General features: G+C 37.8%; 2 protein-coding genes across 3 annotated transcripts; one reads left to right on the forward strand and one right to left on the reverse strand.

Annotated features, from left to right (window-relative positions):
* The first annotated feature begins 4,800 nt into the window (after nt 1-4,800).
* LOC131771978 (uncharacterized) lies at nt 4,801-7,453 on the forward strand. The gene is made up of 5 exons (XM_059087881.2): nt 4,801-4,954; nt 5,071-5,264; nt 5,361-5,442; nt 5,530-5,667; nt 6,481-7,453. Exons 2-5 carry the CDS (start codon nt 5,103-5,105, stop codon nt 6,513-6,515), a joined length of 417 nt encoding a protein of 138 aa, XP_058943864.1. The 5' UTR covers nt 4,801-4,954; nt 5,071-5,102; the 3' UTR covers nt 6,516-7,453.
* Nucleotides 7,454-8,187: 734 nt separating this feature from the next.
* Nucleotides 8,188-15,477, reverse strand: LOC131771952 (NSFL1 cofactor p47-like). Of its 2 annotated transcripts, none has more exons than XM_059087825.2 (12): nt 15,358-15,477; nt 14,847-14,924; nt 14,409-14,440; nt 13,825-13,923; nt 13,237-13,317; nt 12,520-12,599; nt 11,896-11,981; nt 11,366-11,475; nt 10,687-10,827; nt 10,174-10,320; nt 9,341-9,400; nt 8,188-8,611 (listed from the first exon to the last, which is right to left on the reverse strand). In XM_059087825.2, exons 1-12 carry the CDS (start codon nt 15,463-15,465, stop codon nt 8,479-8,481), a joined length of 1,155 nt encoding a protein of 384 aa, XP_058943808.2. In that variant the 5' UTR covers nt 15,466-15,477; the 3' UTR covers nt 8,188-8,478. The 2 variants fall into 2 exon arrangements, with proteins under 2 accessions (XP_058943808.2, XP_058943807.2); XM_059087824.2 differs by having other exon boundaries at nt 14,409-14,443.
* Nucleotides 15,478-15,543: the final 66 nt, after the last annotated feature.

Consider the following 15,543-nt stretch of genomic DNA (forward strand, 5'->3'; position numbering starts at 1 on the left):
TAATAGACATATTGTTGAATATAGAATATCGAAATTAAAACCTTGCACTGAAGATGGTCACTGGGAAACCATCTAAAGCACACTGGGAAGAAAAAAGTAATCCACTTAAGCGCCACGTTGAAACGGCTTTAAATAAACTTAAAAGTTAGGCGACTTAGAAGAAATATCACACGTAATACTGGAAATTTTTTTAAACCTATTTTAAAACTTCATGCTTTTATTTACAATTATTTCCTCTGCAACGTCTACTTAAACAATTTTGCTGCATAATTTTTACAGGTTTAGAACGATCCCTGAAATGAATTTTGACTGTGCCCAGGACAGGACAGGAAACACTTTGAACCTAGCTGAAGGGAAAATAAAACTGATGTTCGTTTGCTTTGTGATTTTAAAACTTGAAAAGTAAAGACATTAAAAACATGATTTACAACACGCGATCATCATATGTACTGCCTCCATTTCAGTTTGAAAATTGAATTTATTGAAGGTCGTAAAAAATGAACCGGAAACCATATTTATCGGAAATACATCAGTGATTTTTCGAACTCAAATGAAAAAGACATATGATCTACTTGTTCTAATATCTGTCTTATAAAATTACAGTCGAATGAAAGCCTTAATCTTATTGTAGGCAGTTACAAAACTCTATGAATACCAAAGAAACGACACATTGGTTTTGTAAAAGCTAACAGATAATAAAAATGCTATTTCTTTTGTTCCCGTGAGTTGGTCTTTGTATTCACGACAAAACCACCCGATCAACGAGGTTCCTATTTACAAAGGATGCCTATGAAAGATGTCCTTGTTTCGAAAATTACATACTATTCAATACATGATAAGTATCTTCCTATGCAAATTAAAAAAGTTTCTGTACCTAAGTAAGAGAAGAAACGGTTTCTGCGAGCACGTTTAACGCGCGCGGAAACGCGCCGGTTGAATTGGTTTACTTTGTGCTGGCGTGGATACCTCACTTCATCAAAACCTTCTTTAGCCGAACCGTGAAGGAAAATCGTAACCGAATATGTCACTCAGAAAACCATAATTTCGTAGGCGAGATGGAGAAAAATGTCTAATCTAGTGTGTAAACACTGCACTATTCTCTCTCTCATATTTCATATGAATTTTAATTGATTTAATGAACCAGGATCAAACTGATAACTTTTTTTTTCTATTCACTGCATTCTGGCCCATGAAAGTCCAAGTTCCAACAATTTTCCGTTCGCGCCATTCAAAGATGGCTTTCTAAATTTTGAGCCGTGGTCTGTAGCGTTTGTAAGATTAACCTGAGATCAGGCTCCTTTATATGAAATAAATAAAAAAAAACAAAAGGTAACAGAACTACAAAAAGTGTCGCAACGGGATTTAACTCGCTGTTCAAGGCTCAGAGAACCGTTTCTTGAAAGTACCGGTAACCGGTAAACATTAAACAAAATTTGAGAGCAGTAAAGAAAGTCTCATCTCAAAAAACCGTTTTATTCCTTCTATCCTCGCGATTATTGTTATCAATTATTGTGCGAATTTCAAAACTATCGACATCTCTGTCTGCTATGAAAACGCGACCAACAATAGTGAGCTTTTCGGGCAAGTTTTTGACAAACGGGCCCCAGGTTCCCCAGTTATGTGGCCGTTTTTTCCACCAAGGAGCCTGGTTCGGGTTACTTTAGAATTGCGTATTGGACGATATGTGCTTAATTTTACAATTTTTTTGTACGAGTGCAGTTGTGACTTTGTGGTTGCCAGTGTGAGTAGAGCCCGAGTTAAAGTTCTACTTTCGCCTGTAAGTAACACCTTTTACGCAAGCTATTTTTGCAGCGCGAAAGAAGTCAGAAATCAGACTTTAAGAGTTCAGTGAAGGTTTCAGGCAGATGAGAGAAATCAGTACTCTAAATCAGATCCTGTGCGTCCATGTAACTACATGCTATTCCTCGTGAGCTAAAAAATATGTTTCCTTGTCCCACAGTCGGCACGACGAAAACGATTTCAGTATATCTTTATTCCGCGACCAACTGAAACTCAACATTTTACTATCTTACCTCTTACTCTACTTACTCAAACAAAGCTTACCTAATAACCGATCCCAGCAGCGTGTGGAACATATTGATGGCCAAGCTCACCGCATATCTTTTTTTGCAGCTCAGGAGTTGAGCGTCCGAGCGCGAAACCAGACAAGTTTTAAATAATATATTACGACAATTTTTGCCTTTACTTGAATTCAAATCGACTCAAAATTATTTAGTTCTTTGTGATTTAAACTGAGCAAAAGTTTATATTCTCTTGAACTTTTGTTTCCACAATGCAAAAAACAATAAAGAAAAAAAATAATTATACTTTTCTGAGTGATTTCTTTGAGATGGCTTAGCAAGTCGCTAAGAAGCCTTAATAATTGAAATTACAGATTTTCTGTCTCGCTTTTCCAGTTTTGGTAAGCTGCTGATTCTCCATGTGCAAATTTACACGATCCACGCTCAATAACATAGCCCACGCGCGATGTCAGACGGCACGTGCGAGAACCTCAAAACATTGCGTGTTTGCGTGCCTCAGTCTCTGTGACCCTGCTATAACAGTATGGGTGAGGGTTTTAGCAAATTCGCCAGTACTGAGAAATATTCCGCGCATGTGATGATGCACAAGGAAAAATTCTGGGAAAAAATACTTAATTTTCACAAACTTTTTGTCTATAACATCCATTACAACATTTTTCTGCCAATGAAAACATGTTCAACGAAAAACATTAGAAAACGAAAATGTGAAGCATGTTTTCATTGATTTCATTTTCGAAAACGCGTCATGTGTTTTCAATATTCGATCTATTTTTACAGATTTAATCTCTTTCAACTTGTTTCTAATGGCAAGATCTTTCTGCTGATGTTTACGTCCTTAATACACACCAGCTGGAAAAATCGGTTTATTTACCATCCATAAATGGCAGTTTCACTTAAATCTTCCGAAAAAGAAAAACACTCTGGTAAATTTACATACGATATCAAGTTTGAATTGGAGAAAATTATTCCTGGCGGTTGTGTGAGCGAGGGACAGCTTTGTTCTTTACGCAAGTCGACGAAAATCGGAAATCACCTTTTTTCGGCGCAATAAGCTGATTTAGACGGGTAGAGAACATTTCAATAGATCATTTACCGGCGTCTACAAGAAATTCAAAAAGGTTGTAAATTGACAGCCATTCTCCGTTTTTTTCTCTTTTTAAGACGAGCTATGAACGAAAGCGGCAGGTCCGAATACCATGTAAGCCAACAAAGTTTGGGTCCGAAAAAAACCACGTAAATATGGGCCACTTTGTTACAGACAAAAACAATTATTTGATACAATTCTCCCGCTGTTTATTTCATAAACAAGGTCGCAATTTCTACTCTGATTGGCCAGAGTTATATCAGCGTGTTATTTCACATCGACGCAGTACATAGACAAGCTATTTATTACCGCATAAAGCAACAAAACTCAATTTAATCGCCACATTAATTTCACACGCGAAGTGAGTGCGATTCAAAATTAACAAATAATCCTTAGCATCAGAAAAAAAACTACCTTGGCAGGAAGGAGAGCAGAAAGGACACCAGAATACCGCGATAAAACTCTACTGGAGTTATTAAGCTTTCTTTTCTACATATGAAGTGTGTTCTTTTTATCAAGACATAAAAATGTCATTATTTCGGCAAAAAGGCAAACTGCAACACTGGCGATTTACAAGAAAACGCCATTTAATTAAATTACACCGCGGACACTATGCTGAAAGGCACAAAAAACCCTGAAAACTAAGCCGTTGGAAAATATTGAAAATCCACACTGTTTTTTTTTTTCGAGAAAAAAATCAGCAAGAAAATCACATTTGATTTCAACTAGTTTAGAATCACTAAAAGCTTTGAAACAACGCACTTGGCGACTTGTCTTAGGCAATAGAACCACCAGGAGAACGACAAAACGGGTTTTTTTCTTATTACTATCTCACAGGCGTTTCAATGCAGCTGGACAAAACCACGTGTTTTAAAACTGTAGCAAAATAAAAGTTCCATCTTTTTAAACAATTCGTTCGACTTAAAAAAAACTTGGACCACGACAAGCAAAAGAAGTTAATACGAAAAACACTCGAATAGCTCTCGCATATCGATTTAAATGCTTTGGTTGAGTTTGAAAATAACCACGAGCCAAGCAATTGGAACTAACAGAAAAGCAGCTGTAGTTACATATATGTAGATCTCCTAGCGCATTTGACCACGGAGTGAAAGAGAACCTTATGAAAGTTTAATTTTAGCAAGCAGTTGACTCAAGTTATTCCATGCTAATGTTTTCCACTCAGAATTAAAAGCGATAAATCTATGGCAACGAAACCTCGCTAAAACCAATGCTAAACTCCGCCAATGCTGAACATTGCTGGAGCTCCGAGCGTTTTGTGGCGCTAGGTAACGTTGTGTCACTGAATGGAATCTCGACTAAAACCATCGTGTTTCTCTTTGAATTTACTGCAACGATCTTATCTAGTCCCAGACCAACACAAAAGCATCGACTTTTTAAAGTAACGTGACGCTTTTGCGATGTTCTTAGAAATTTCGATTCAAGAACGTGAAAAGCGCTTCTAAAAATTTGAAAGAGAGACGAATTTACGGCCATGGAACGAGAAAAAAACATTACACAAAAGTTCATTAAGTATCGTACCAGAAGTTCGGTGGAGCGATAGACTCGATCATGATTGGTTGGCACGCAGAGACATTTAATTGTTAACCGTGCAAACTCGCGCCGCCATTGGACAAAAACACTTGTGTTTATGATCCATTGTCTTATCGGCCGTTACAGGTGAATTGTGCCATTGTAATGTTGGTAATTTATAGTTAGCGCCAGAAAGGAAGCTCTTTCACTCATTCGCTTGTGAGCGAAACAACGGTCGCGCCAAGAGTACGCTACAGGATTTGGAGGTAAAAAATATATCACCGGCGAAATTTTAGAGGTATTTAAGGCCATAAATTCGTAAACAATTAATTTTCTAAGCGTGAACCTACTTAAAAGCGACAGTATCGTGGGATGTAGCTGGTCTTAGCTTATTTACGACTGCTTATTTCCTAGGACTGCTATAAGCCCCTGCAGATTTACGCAAAATGTTCAGCAACGAGAGTACGGACGAGAAACAATTGCAAGACTTCAGAAGTCGTGAAATGAGAAGTCGTGTACGAAATTACAAAAAACAGATGAAGACGCTGGAATATTCACGGCTTCGTTCGCTGGTTCCTTCTACAGCCTGCCGGCCTCGTGTCAGCAAGGTACGAAACTTTTATGTCAGGCCTAGATTGCTAGCTTCTATCACTCATAAAAAAAATTTAAAGACCAACTCACTGTTAAAACTTATTTTTTTTTAGATTGAAGTAATAGAGGAGGCGATCAAGTACATCGCGTTTCTCCAAGCTACTCTGAGCTCTCGCTTGGAAGAAACCAACGAAAGTAAGTTTGAAAGTGAAAAACCGCCGGAAATCCATCGCATTGAATCGTGCGCACATTTTAAACTTGAGTGATTTTTTTCTCTCGCAGACAGTAACAGTCAAGGGGCAGAAGAGCGGACAGAGAGCGAAAGAAAACCGAAAATTCTCAGGCAAAAAAGACAGCGTTTCGCTTCATATATGATTAAAACCCAAAAACACACCGTACCAGCGCGACGAAAATTTTCAAGTAAGTCTGCAGAAATCTGTGTTTTTCTTTCCGTTGTTTGAGAAGTTGAAACCTGGGGACTTTGCGCGTGCTTACAGCGCGTTTGGGCCGAGGATTTGCGCATTCGAAACTAAAATTTCGAGGATAAAAATTGGGTGATTCGTTTTCTTCATCCGGTAGTTGGGTTGGAAAATGCAGCTGCACATAAAAACAACATATGTCCCTTTGAGGCTCACAGCACCTGGCATTTGCTACAAAATAAAGTTCCCTTGCGTTTTAAATAAATCGCTCCAAATTCTACCAAAAAGATCCTAGCTTAAAAGCTAGCTCAAAATCTACGCTTTGAAAAATGTTTCCTCAGTTTCCTTGAATTTCAAGGTAAATTTAGACAAGTTCACTGCCGTCTCTAAGTAACCAATTCTGGCTAAGGACGTATTCCAACCCTCGAACATGGAAATAAATATTCCAATATTATATTATAACCTTTCAACTTATTAAAATAAAATCTACAATTTACATATCACTTCGAAAGGAAATTACGGCCTGTCTAGTGAATTTTCTCCAACGCAGCTACGGGGTTGAAATAAAAATTCCCAACCCGCACGTGAGGGATTTTTTAAGGGGGTATCAACTTTGCCAATGAAAAGAAACGAAGAATAATGCAATTAAGATTCAGCAGCACCCTGGGAAAATTTAGAGAGTACAAAATATTAATACGCTCATTTATTACACATTATCTTGTCTGAAGAGTAAACAATTTCTTGCTATTAAAAATGCGACATTAGAAAGCTTTTATCTATTTTAAAAATGTCTCTTTCTTTTAATTTTTTTCAGGACAAAAGACAACAGAAAGCGAACAGCCAAGATAGAAGAGCCATTGTGTGTAACAACGGTGGAAAATCGAGTACGCAAGAATAAAACTGGAAGTTATATAATAAAAGCTGCTCGCTTGAGATGGAACATTTTTTCCCAGCGCTGTGCAGCTCACTTCAGTGCTGATGTACTGATTGGTTTTGAATTTAATTGTAGCATTTGCGTAGCTAAACCTCAAATTTAAATACATCGTGCGAAGATGCAGGGCCGAAAGTCACTGTTATGGAAGTAAGCGCCGAAAAGTACAAAACACGTTAGGGAAAAAACTGTTGAAGTTTATGCTTGTAAAACGAAAACCAGGAAAAAAAGATTTTTAGTATCCCTAAATCTAATAACTTCCTAAGACTTCCTTTTCAGAAGAGCTCTGAAAAAACCTTCAGAAAATTTTTCTTTCGATTACTTTTCTACGTAAATGCAAATGAAAGGAAACTGAAACAGACCGTCACGTGGTGAAATTTTTTTTCGTGTGTGTCACAACGGTGTGTGTGAATGTGTCAAAAGTTTTGCTAAAAGCTGACACCGACAATCATTTCACATAAGCTTGCTGTTTTTTAGTTTTGATTACGGTCTCAAGAACTTATCAATGATCACTTCTGGTCCATCTTCCACAAGCTGAAAAAAAAAAATTCAAACTTCTGTTCCGCAACTAGCTCAAGTGGGTTACAATTTTGCTTTCCGAAAGGAAGTCTTAAGAACGGCCAATGCACGCTGAAACATTAAAACACATCATTCATTAGCTGGAAAATTCTCCTGTTATAATTTTATTTAAGAAGGAAGAGGGAGGGAAAATAACAAAGACGAAACATTCGAGATGGTTGTTCAGTCAGTTTTTCCCCTTTTCCTTTTAAAACAAACGGAACTCGAAACACTGCAGCGGAACTAATGTATTTATAGCTATCTAAGGCAAAGACATAATAAAATCTTTGAGGCATAACGAAAAGAGCGTTGTCAATGTTATATGCTGACCTAACAAAGAGCTTGCGTATCATTAACTTACTTTTTCCTTTCCACGAGGTCTTCGCAGTAAGAATGATTTCTTTTTCGGTTTATTACGTCGATTTATTACCGTTTTGATTTTATGAGTTTCTAGTTTCGAGGTTTCCCTTTTTCGGCGTTTTAGTATTAAAATAAACTCACCACAAGCCAGGCCTCTGCAATTTTTTAAAGAGACATCAAACTTCTCGACTCAAAACGAAAAACTCACCAGATTTATAAAATTCACTGAGTTAAGATCAAAACAATACAAAGGTCTTCAAACGATCAATAGGACAGACATCTCCGTTCTCTTCGTTTAAGACGAAGTCAATTTTCTCGAGAAAAAATATCGTAAGTGTTGATAAAAACGCGTTAACATCGCAAAAAGCGCGTGTTCAAACCAAGCCGATTTTTTCAGAACGATGGTGCGCGCGTGTTTATAAACGCGTTTAAACCGCAATTCTAATCGCGAGTGAACACGACAACACGTTTTGAGCCGCCGGTTTACAAGAAGAAAACGCCAATGCGCGATAATTTGCAGAGAAACATGCGGGAATAACACATGATCATGATGCCAATATAATTCTTGTTAATAAGTACATGAGAAAGAGGAACTATGTCGTGTAAAGAACCTCTTTAAAAATCATTCAGAACCAGAACAAATACCAGGCGCAGAAAACGAACACAACTGAACAGTCTTTGACCAAAATTTTATTTTAGAAGCCACAATTACCTTTCCTTGGAGGAGCACTTCTGAACAAAGCTTAAACTATTTGTTGCAGTAAACGATAGGAAAGTAACTAAAAAGTCAACGAAGTTGTAAACCCCATCAACTGCAGACTTTGGTTTCGACTCCACTTCTCAGATTCTCCAGAATGCAATCAGATTCACAGTCACGTGACAATCTTCCTGTCACAGGTATGTTTCGTTTTTGATTCATTACCAGACTTCCTCATCCACCGCCTGGAAAATTCCGGTCTTCACTCACTTGAACCTCTGGACAATGACGGCATTTAAGAGATTGGCTTCAGAGAGTTTCTGCGTTTCATCCGATAGCTCTTTGTTAGGGAACGTCGTCATAAGAACAAAGCTCTGCGTTGCCATTTGAGGCCTTGATCTGTGTATCAGGCGTGTTTGGTTAAGGAAAATTAACCCTTTCACTCCCAAGATCTCATAAGTAATTCTCCTTACTGTCTGCCATACAATTCTTAGTTCGGAGAATTTGGTATCGAATCAACAAATAATCCCCTGATTGATATTTTTCTTCATTTGCATCATTTGTTTACTTAACATCATATCATTTTGATATTGTAAGGAGAAATTCTGTCTTGGTCACTCATGGAAGTTAAAGGGTTATTTCTTTGACTCTCAAGGGCGATCAGTGTCTCTCAAAGATCCCGTTACTACATCAAGAAACGAGAAAAAAGGGGATGAGAAACCTTAAGTCACTATATTACAAGGAGTCATACAGCAATCTACAACACGACGCTGCTGCTAACCTAGCCGAAGAACTCTTTGTTTGAATCTCGAAATTCAAGCTCTGAACAGACTGGCAGATTATTAGTCGCAAAGTTTGACAAAATCCAACTGCGGCCTAGAAGATCTGGCTACGATTTGTAAAGTCTGTTGACTCAAAAGTTGTTTTCTTATCTGTGCGATCACGTGGTTGTCGCTCAGTTTTGGAAAAGAAGAAATCTAGCAGGCATCAACGTGTCCATAAAGAGATAAAAGAGAATTCTCGACTGGGGAGTATTGAATTAATGTTTACCAAAATTTTCAGGAACAGATACGCGTAACCATTTAGTAGATCTTATAATGTTATAGTATATTCTTGACCAAAGGATACGCACAGATAAACTTCCGAATATCTCCAACTGTATGTGAGTGGTTGAATTTTGAGACCATACTGCAAAAGAAAACATTTCCGTCAGAAATTTTACACCGTAGCTTAAAGTAATCTTTGATTAGTCATTGTGTGTGTGGTAAGCGAATGTGGTCATATTAGAAGGTCAAATCAGATTTTGAAAACCAGAGTATGTTCCTCAAGGAAATGTTATTTCGTTACAACTGCGAAGGAACTGGAACTGAGAAAAAATTTAAAACCGACCTACACAAAGGAAAATGGGGGTAGATGAATCAACAAATAATCCTATTATGGCGGAGAAGGAAAATTAGAGGCCAGAATGCGAAATGGCAGGAAATGAGTTGAATTGACGATCGCGTTTCTAATGCCAAGAAACAAGTGGAAATTACGGCTACGCCGAAAATGGAGGAAGAAGTGGAAACAAACACGTGGCCTGCATGACAAGAGTGCGGAAAGGGAGGGGGGGCGGCGAAGAGGAGTGGGGTCAAATGAAAGATTCACAGATCAGTCCATTGCTTTTATGCCGCTTTAGCATTACTTGGAAATCACTGATAAAATTAGGAAAAGAACACTTTTCTGTCAGCGGAACCCGTGATAAGCCTTCTCTCCGAACGTCCATATAATCGGTTTCGTTTACTTTGCCTCGCATTCTTTTGAGACAACATTGCTGCGAAAGCTAACCACAATTACTAGGAGAAGCCTGTTGTAAATGTTGACATGATTCCGACAATTTTCGTAGATCACCGAATAGGCTCGACTATTCCAACAACCTCTGGTCATAAGGAAAAAACAAAGTGTAACATATTTTCACATACCGCGTTCCATCAGCCAATCTAATCTGTATGCTGGTTACCGGCTGTGATTGGTCCAGTGGACTTGTTGCCATTGGTTGTGGTGTGCTGGAGGAAGACTGGGAGGCACGTTGTTCTGTTGAATGACTGGACTTCACGTCTGGAGCCGGGCTGAAAGATAAAAAATAACAAAGAACAATCATTAGTGCAAGAATTTGCCGGTGTGGAAGTGGTAAAAATCGGAAGGATCAAACGAGGATGAAGAAACTAACGAGGCACTAGACGAAAATAAGATACAGATTGTGATCAAGAGAACAAAACGGACCAAAGAAGGAACAAAAGACGAGGAAATGAAAGAGCGAAAGAAAGAGGCCAACATCTGAAACAATGGAACGGAAAAAAAAGGCAAACAACTCAAATAATACGAGGAATTCTTACACGTAAGTAACAAAAAGTCCTCGCACAAAACACAGTTGAACTATGAATGATAACCAAACTGCTTGAAGAGCTAAAGTGAACTGGGAAGAAGACACCAACCTGCCTAATTTGTGCCCTGTTCCTGAGAATGCTTGGAGTTTAGGTTTGGGTGGAGGGACATACTCTTCATGTCTGTGATCTTCCATATTAACGTGCACTTCTCCTTTTCGGGACAATCTTAATAACTCCTGTGGAATTTCGCTGTGAACAGGACGCATGAAAAATTTCTTTAAGTCATTAAATTCAAAAGAGCCTTTGGATCTTAAATATAATCTAAACCGTGAGTCTTGGTGTCCTAATTCTTTATTAGCATATTCACCGTGGTGAATATGCTAGTAAAGAATTATTGTTTTTTCGCGATACAGTCTCTTCTAAATGGATGGCGGCGTTCGACTGCGTCCTAATGGTCTCGTTTGCAGAGTACAGCTCATGTGTTTTACCCGCGTTTGACGCGCGCGCCGCTCCCACGCACTAGACGCGAGAAACACTCACACGCACACTACACGCATCTGCGTGTACGTGTATCAGAAAAATGCACGCAAGAATGTGTAAAATGCGGGTAAATTACTCGAAATCAGTCAATTAGAACTCATTTAATGCGATTACTGAAACAAACGTGCGCGTACAAAGGAAAAAATTGGATCTTAATTCGTCATAATATAAGATTTCCGACGAGAATAAGCGAGTCAGTGCACTTTGTTGGGTTCCTTCCAAATTGAAAATGATTGTATTTTTGTACCCTCGTCTGACAGAATCCAGGAACTGCTTGTTAGCTGGATCGTCAAACGACCTCAGAGGTCCATCATCCACTGAAAATCCATTAGACCAGAACTTTAAAGCGACTTCTGTCTACAAAGGATTGTACAACATTGTGAAACAACTCTGCGAGTATATATCAGTAAAAAAAGAGGACAAAAGTTGATTTCTCATAGAAAACGTGGGCCAGCAAAATGAGTTTTTAGTGTTTGAGAATGTCATTTTAATTTTAATGAAATAAATTTCATTTAATCTATGGATGGACGTCGAGTGCAGCCAAGATCCTTGCAAATGAGCTACCTTTTGACATTTGCAACACAGTTTAGTTGCCATTGTCATTAAGGAGCGGTAGCCAGTGAAAGGAGGTTGCATACGTGAAATTTAAAACTATCAGCTGAGACAAAAAGCAAGGGGCTGTTAAGAATAAGTGTACATAATAGAGAGATGGTTGTCAGTGCAGGTTCCACACTGATTAGTAAATTTATAAATACAAGTTTGTTGATGATGTCTTACAGGTTGTTGTGGTGCATCTGCCCTGAATGATAGTGTTTCAGGGAGGGGCTGTGAACTGTCCCCTTCTGTATCTCCAAGACGGTAACCTGCAACAAGATCAGAACCAACCATCATCAGAAGAAGGGGTAAGTCTAATACAATCATACATCAGGCTGAATTAGTTATGATTAAGGCAGGAAGTGCCTTTGTTCTGAGGTGGAGATAAATTTTTGGGAAAAAAAAAGAATTCAGTGTTTCATCTTCTCACAATAAATTATTGTTGTCTTTGTTGGATAGGGAAAAAAATTCCACCTGGAGAAAGGGGGATACCCTTAACCTCTCCATTCACCCTTTTTTTCCTGGAAAGTATATTTGTTTCTTTGTAAATCAGAACAAAATGAAAACCATTGACACAGCCAAAATTACCTTAACTACCAAATGACACATTTTACCTTGTCAATAAAAATTGATATTCATGCACACTCAACATCAAGTTATAATTGAACATGAAGGCTTAGCAAATGATAAGATGCCTCCACTCCACCTTACTCATGAGGTGAGTACACTGCAGGCTTTTTTCACATTAAGAATGTACGGAAGCTGAATGGGGAAATTACTTATCATATATTAGGATTTAAATCTTACCTGCACCCTTAAATGCAGGCTGGTGCCTGGCTCCTTGCCTACCAACCACATCCTCATCAGCAACAACTTCTGCTCCATGTCTACAAGAAAAATAACAGTTCATACCTTGGGTTCTATCAAGAGAGGAACAAAAAATGGCACAGCACAAACCCACAGCATCCACATAACACAAAAAAGAGAATGAAATTAAAGAAGCTAATATTTACACCTTCTACTCAATGGGGCCTTGTAACATTTTTTCTGTTGCAGTATAAAGAGGGAGATTTATTTGAGAGCTCTTCCTTACTGGAATGTATATACAGTAGTCTATTGACTTCAAAGTTAACAAAAGAGAAATCTCTGCTATAATCAAGAAAAGAATGTAAAGCATCAGGATTTTGAATCCTATTCATGTTATGCACATTCTCTCCCAACAAGTGATTATCATACAACTTTCCCCTACAATATCCTATCAAATGAATATTTAAGGGACTTCATAGTAACTGGAAAAATCAGAAATGTATACTAGTCAGATCTTGACCTTTGACTCCCCAAAATTCTGCAATTAAAAATGACCAAAACTGTTCCACTTTACTATATTTCAAGCCTCTGGCAACTTTTTTATAATGATTGTAAAGCCATACTAATTCTTCATTAATCAATTTGGTACAGTAGATGTGATTGAATTTAATTTACTAAATACAATATCAATTGAGATGAATTTATTTACAAATTCACCTCTTTGCATCATCAAATATGCCCTGAGTAATATCATTCGATGTTTGTTTCTTTCTTGGTGGACCAAGAATTTGCTGTCCACTGCAAAGAAAAACAAAACAAAACAAAAAATAGAAATATGTTCATCTAATTATTGAAAACGACAACTAAATAGACAAAAATAAATTGTTGGGAAACATTGCATTTCCAACTGACAAAGTTTGTAAATCAATGATGTTTGTTCATTGTTGTTGTAAATTAAAGTAAATGTGTTGAATCAAATTTCCAGCCAACTTATACCCTTTGACCCTAAAGAGTGACTGCATCTAATATTTCTTAACAACATCACCCCTGAATAACACATTAAGGTTGCAAGAATAAAGGAAATGATCAATAGAAAAGCTCTTGATTGTTTAACAAATTCTCCTTATCAGCACCCTTAGGAAATGTACAGAGAACAGTATGGAAAAATGCATACTGATGCTAGCATGTAAAGGGTTAAAAACCATCCTACATCTTAATGAGTCCATCAGTCTATCTTTCCTTGCCACCAAAACATCTGTCCTCCTGCTCTTCTCGCAGCCTGTGGCATGTCACAGGGACCCCTACCTTGTGTCTGAGCCTCCAGCATAAAATGCTTGTCCTTCTTCATGATCACTGTCAGCATTTTCTGTAGCTTGCACACTTGAAAGGGAAGCAATGTTTCGCCTACAACATAAAAACTCTTACCTTTAGTTTATTTAAACAATTTGAGCAGTGATCACCTACAAAAACCTTAAAATTTATATCCAGTGTTTCATCAATAAAACAGCTCTTACATAAAGGTACTTTTAAATATAAACAGGCAGTTACTCATGACCTTAAAACTAAATTTTCACCATATGATGGATTATCACACTCTCTAAGACTTAACTATAGCACTACACTGATGGCGATAAGCACCTGCTGATAATGATCCCTTTAACTCCCATGAGTGACCAAAAGAGAACTTCTCCTTACAATGTCAAACAATATCAAGCAGAGAGGTGATGAGAATAAAAAAAAATATCAATTAAGGGATTATTTGTTGATCCAATACCAAATTCTCTGGGCTAATATCATAAGAATTGTTTGGCAGACAGTAAGGAGAATTACTAATGAGATTTTGGGATTGAAAGGAATAACATGCAATAAATGGTTATTTTTCAGCTTACCCTGTAGGAGTGTGCTTTGATCTGGTACTTGGCTGCTGCAAAAGGAAGTGGATAATATGACTGAAATATTATATTACCACAAAGATTATTGGTTTGAGAGGTATACATTTAGCCATCATGCTTTGCAGCCAACTGACATTCTTTTAAAATGATGATCTTGCTTTTGATTGACTTGACTAGACTCACCTATGTTTCCTAATATGGCCTAAAAAAAAATTCAAACCTACTAAAAGCCCACCACAGTGGAGTCTTCCAAGGCTTGTATCTAGACTGGTTTGTGTAAATAATCCAGTGCACTATTTAAAAAATTTCCATCAATTTTACAGTTTTGTCTTGTCTCTTTGCCAATGGCTCATAACTTTTCAAGTTGTCTACAGGTAACATTGTGTCTGATTTTTTGAGAGAGGCATTAAATTACTCCAAAACTCTTGTATATACCTCCTGGGCTTGTTCAGTTTCAGCCCCTATGTTCTCGTCATCTTCTCCCATTGTGTCATAAAAACTACTAAGAGCAACCTGTAAAAAAATAAAAAGCTGTCCACTGCAACTTGCTGCAGGTCATGCTGACTCCTATGAGTGAACATGAATAATGTTCTTGATTTATTTAAACATCCAAGGCCTCATCATATCATTGTTTTTCATTTGCGTCTATGGTGAGAAGTGGAACTTCGTGCTAAAAACAATTTTTTGATGGCCAAGTCGGCTTATCGGCTGAGTTAACGACGGCCGGCGGACTTGACTAATAAACTGCCGCCAATCCATTTAAGCATTTCCTGAAGTGGCTGTGTATTCTAAAGTTTTGCCTGATTCACTTTCTGTTCATTACAAATGATGAAATATTGACATCCTAAAGAAGGAAGTGCTAATGATATGTAAAACAAACTGAAACCACGCTAAAACAAACTCAGTAACATATAAAAAAAAAGAACAGATCAGCTTTGTTACTCACATGAAGATCCCAGCCGGATGATTCTAAATAAAACTGTGCGCGTTCAGCGTCAGCATCAGTTACTCCGGAAAATTCAGCGACCATCCGATTTCTTTCTTCGTCCGCCATATTGAATAAAGGATCACGTGTGATGTAAGTCTGGAGACTGGGCACCAATCAAGAGAACCCTTCCCTTCGACGTCAGCC

This window comes from Pocillopora verrucosa, chromosome 3 (assembly GCF_036669915.1).
Source record: "Pocillopora verrucosa isolate sample1 chromosome 3, ASM3666991v2, whole genome shotgun sequence".
NCBI lineage: Eukaryota > Metazoa > Cnidaria > Anthozoa > Scleractinia > Pocilloporidae > Pocillopora > Pocillopora verrucosa.

What these genes read in the sequence shown, in the direction of transcription:
- LOC131771978 (XM_059087881.2), top strand. Translation starts at nt 5,103, where the DNA reads ATGTTCAGCAACGAGAGTACGGACGAGAAACAATTGCAAGACTTCAGA. An exon ending in CTTGGAAGAAACCAACGAAA is followed by an intron (nt 5,443 to 5,529) that starts GTAAGTTTGAAA and finishes TTTCTCTCGCAG; the next exon opens with ACAGTAACAGTCAAGGGGCA. An exon ending in AGCGCGACGAAAATTTTCAA is followed by an intron (nt 5,668 to 6,480) that starts GTAAGTCTGCAG and finishes AATTTTTTTCAG; the next exon opens with GACAAAAGACAACAGAAAGC.
- LOC131771952 (XM_059087824.2), bottom strand. Translation starts at nt 15,465, where the DNA reads ATGGCGGACGAAGAAAGAAATCGGATGGTCGCTGAATTTTCCGGAGTA. An exon ending in ACAGGGCACAAATTAGGCAG is followed by an intron (nt 10,321 to 10,686) that starts GTTGGTGTCTTC and finishes TTTATCTTTCAG; the next exon opens with CCCGGCTCCAGACGTGAAGT. An exon ending in ATTCGGAAGTTTATCTGTGC is followed by an intron (nt 8,612 to 9,340) that starts GTATCCTTTGGT and finishes CCTGATACACAG; the next exon opens with ATCAAGGCCTCAAATGGCAA.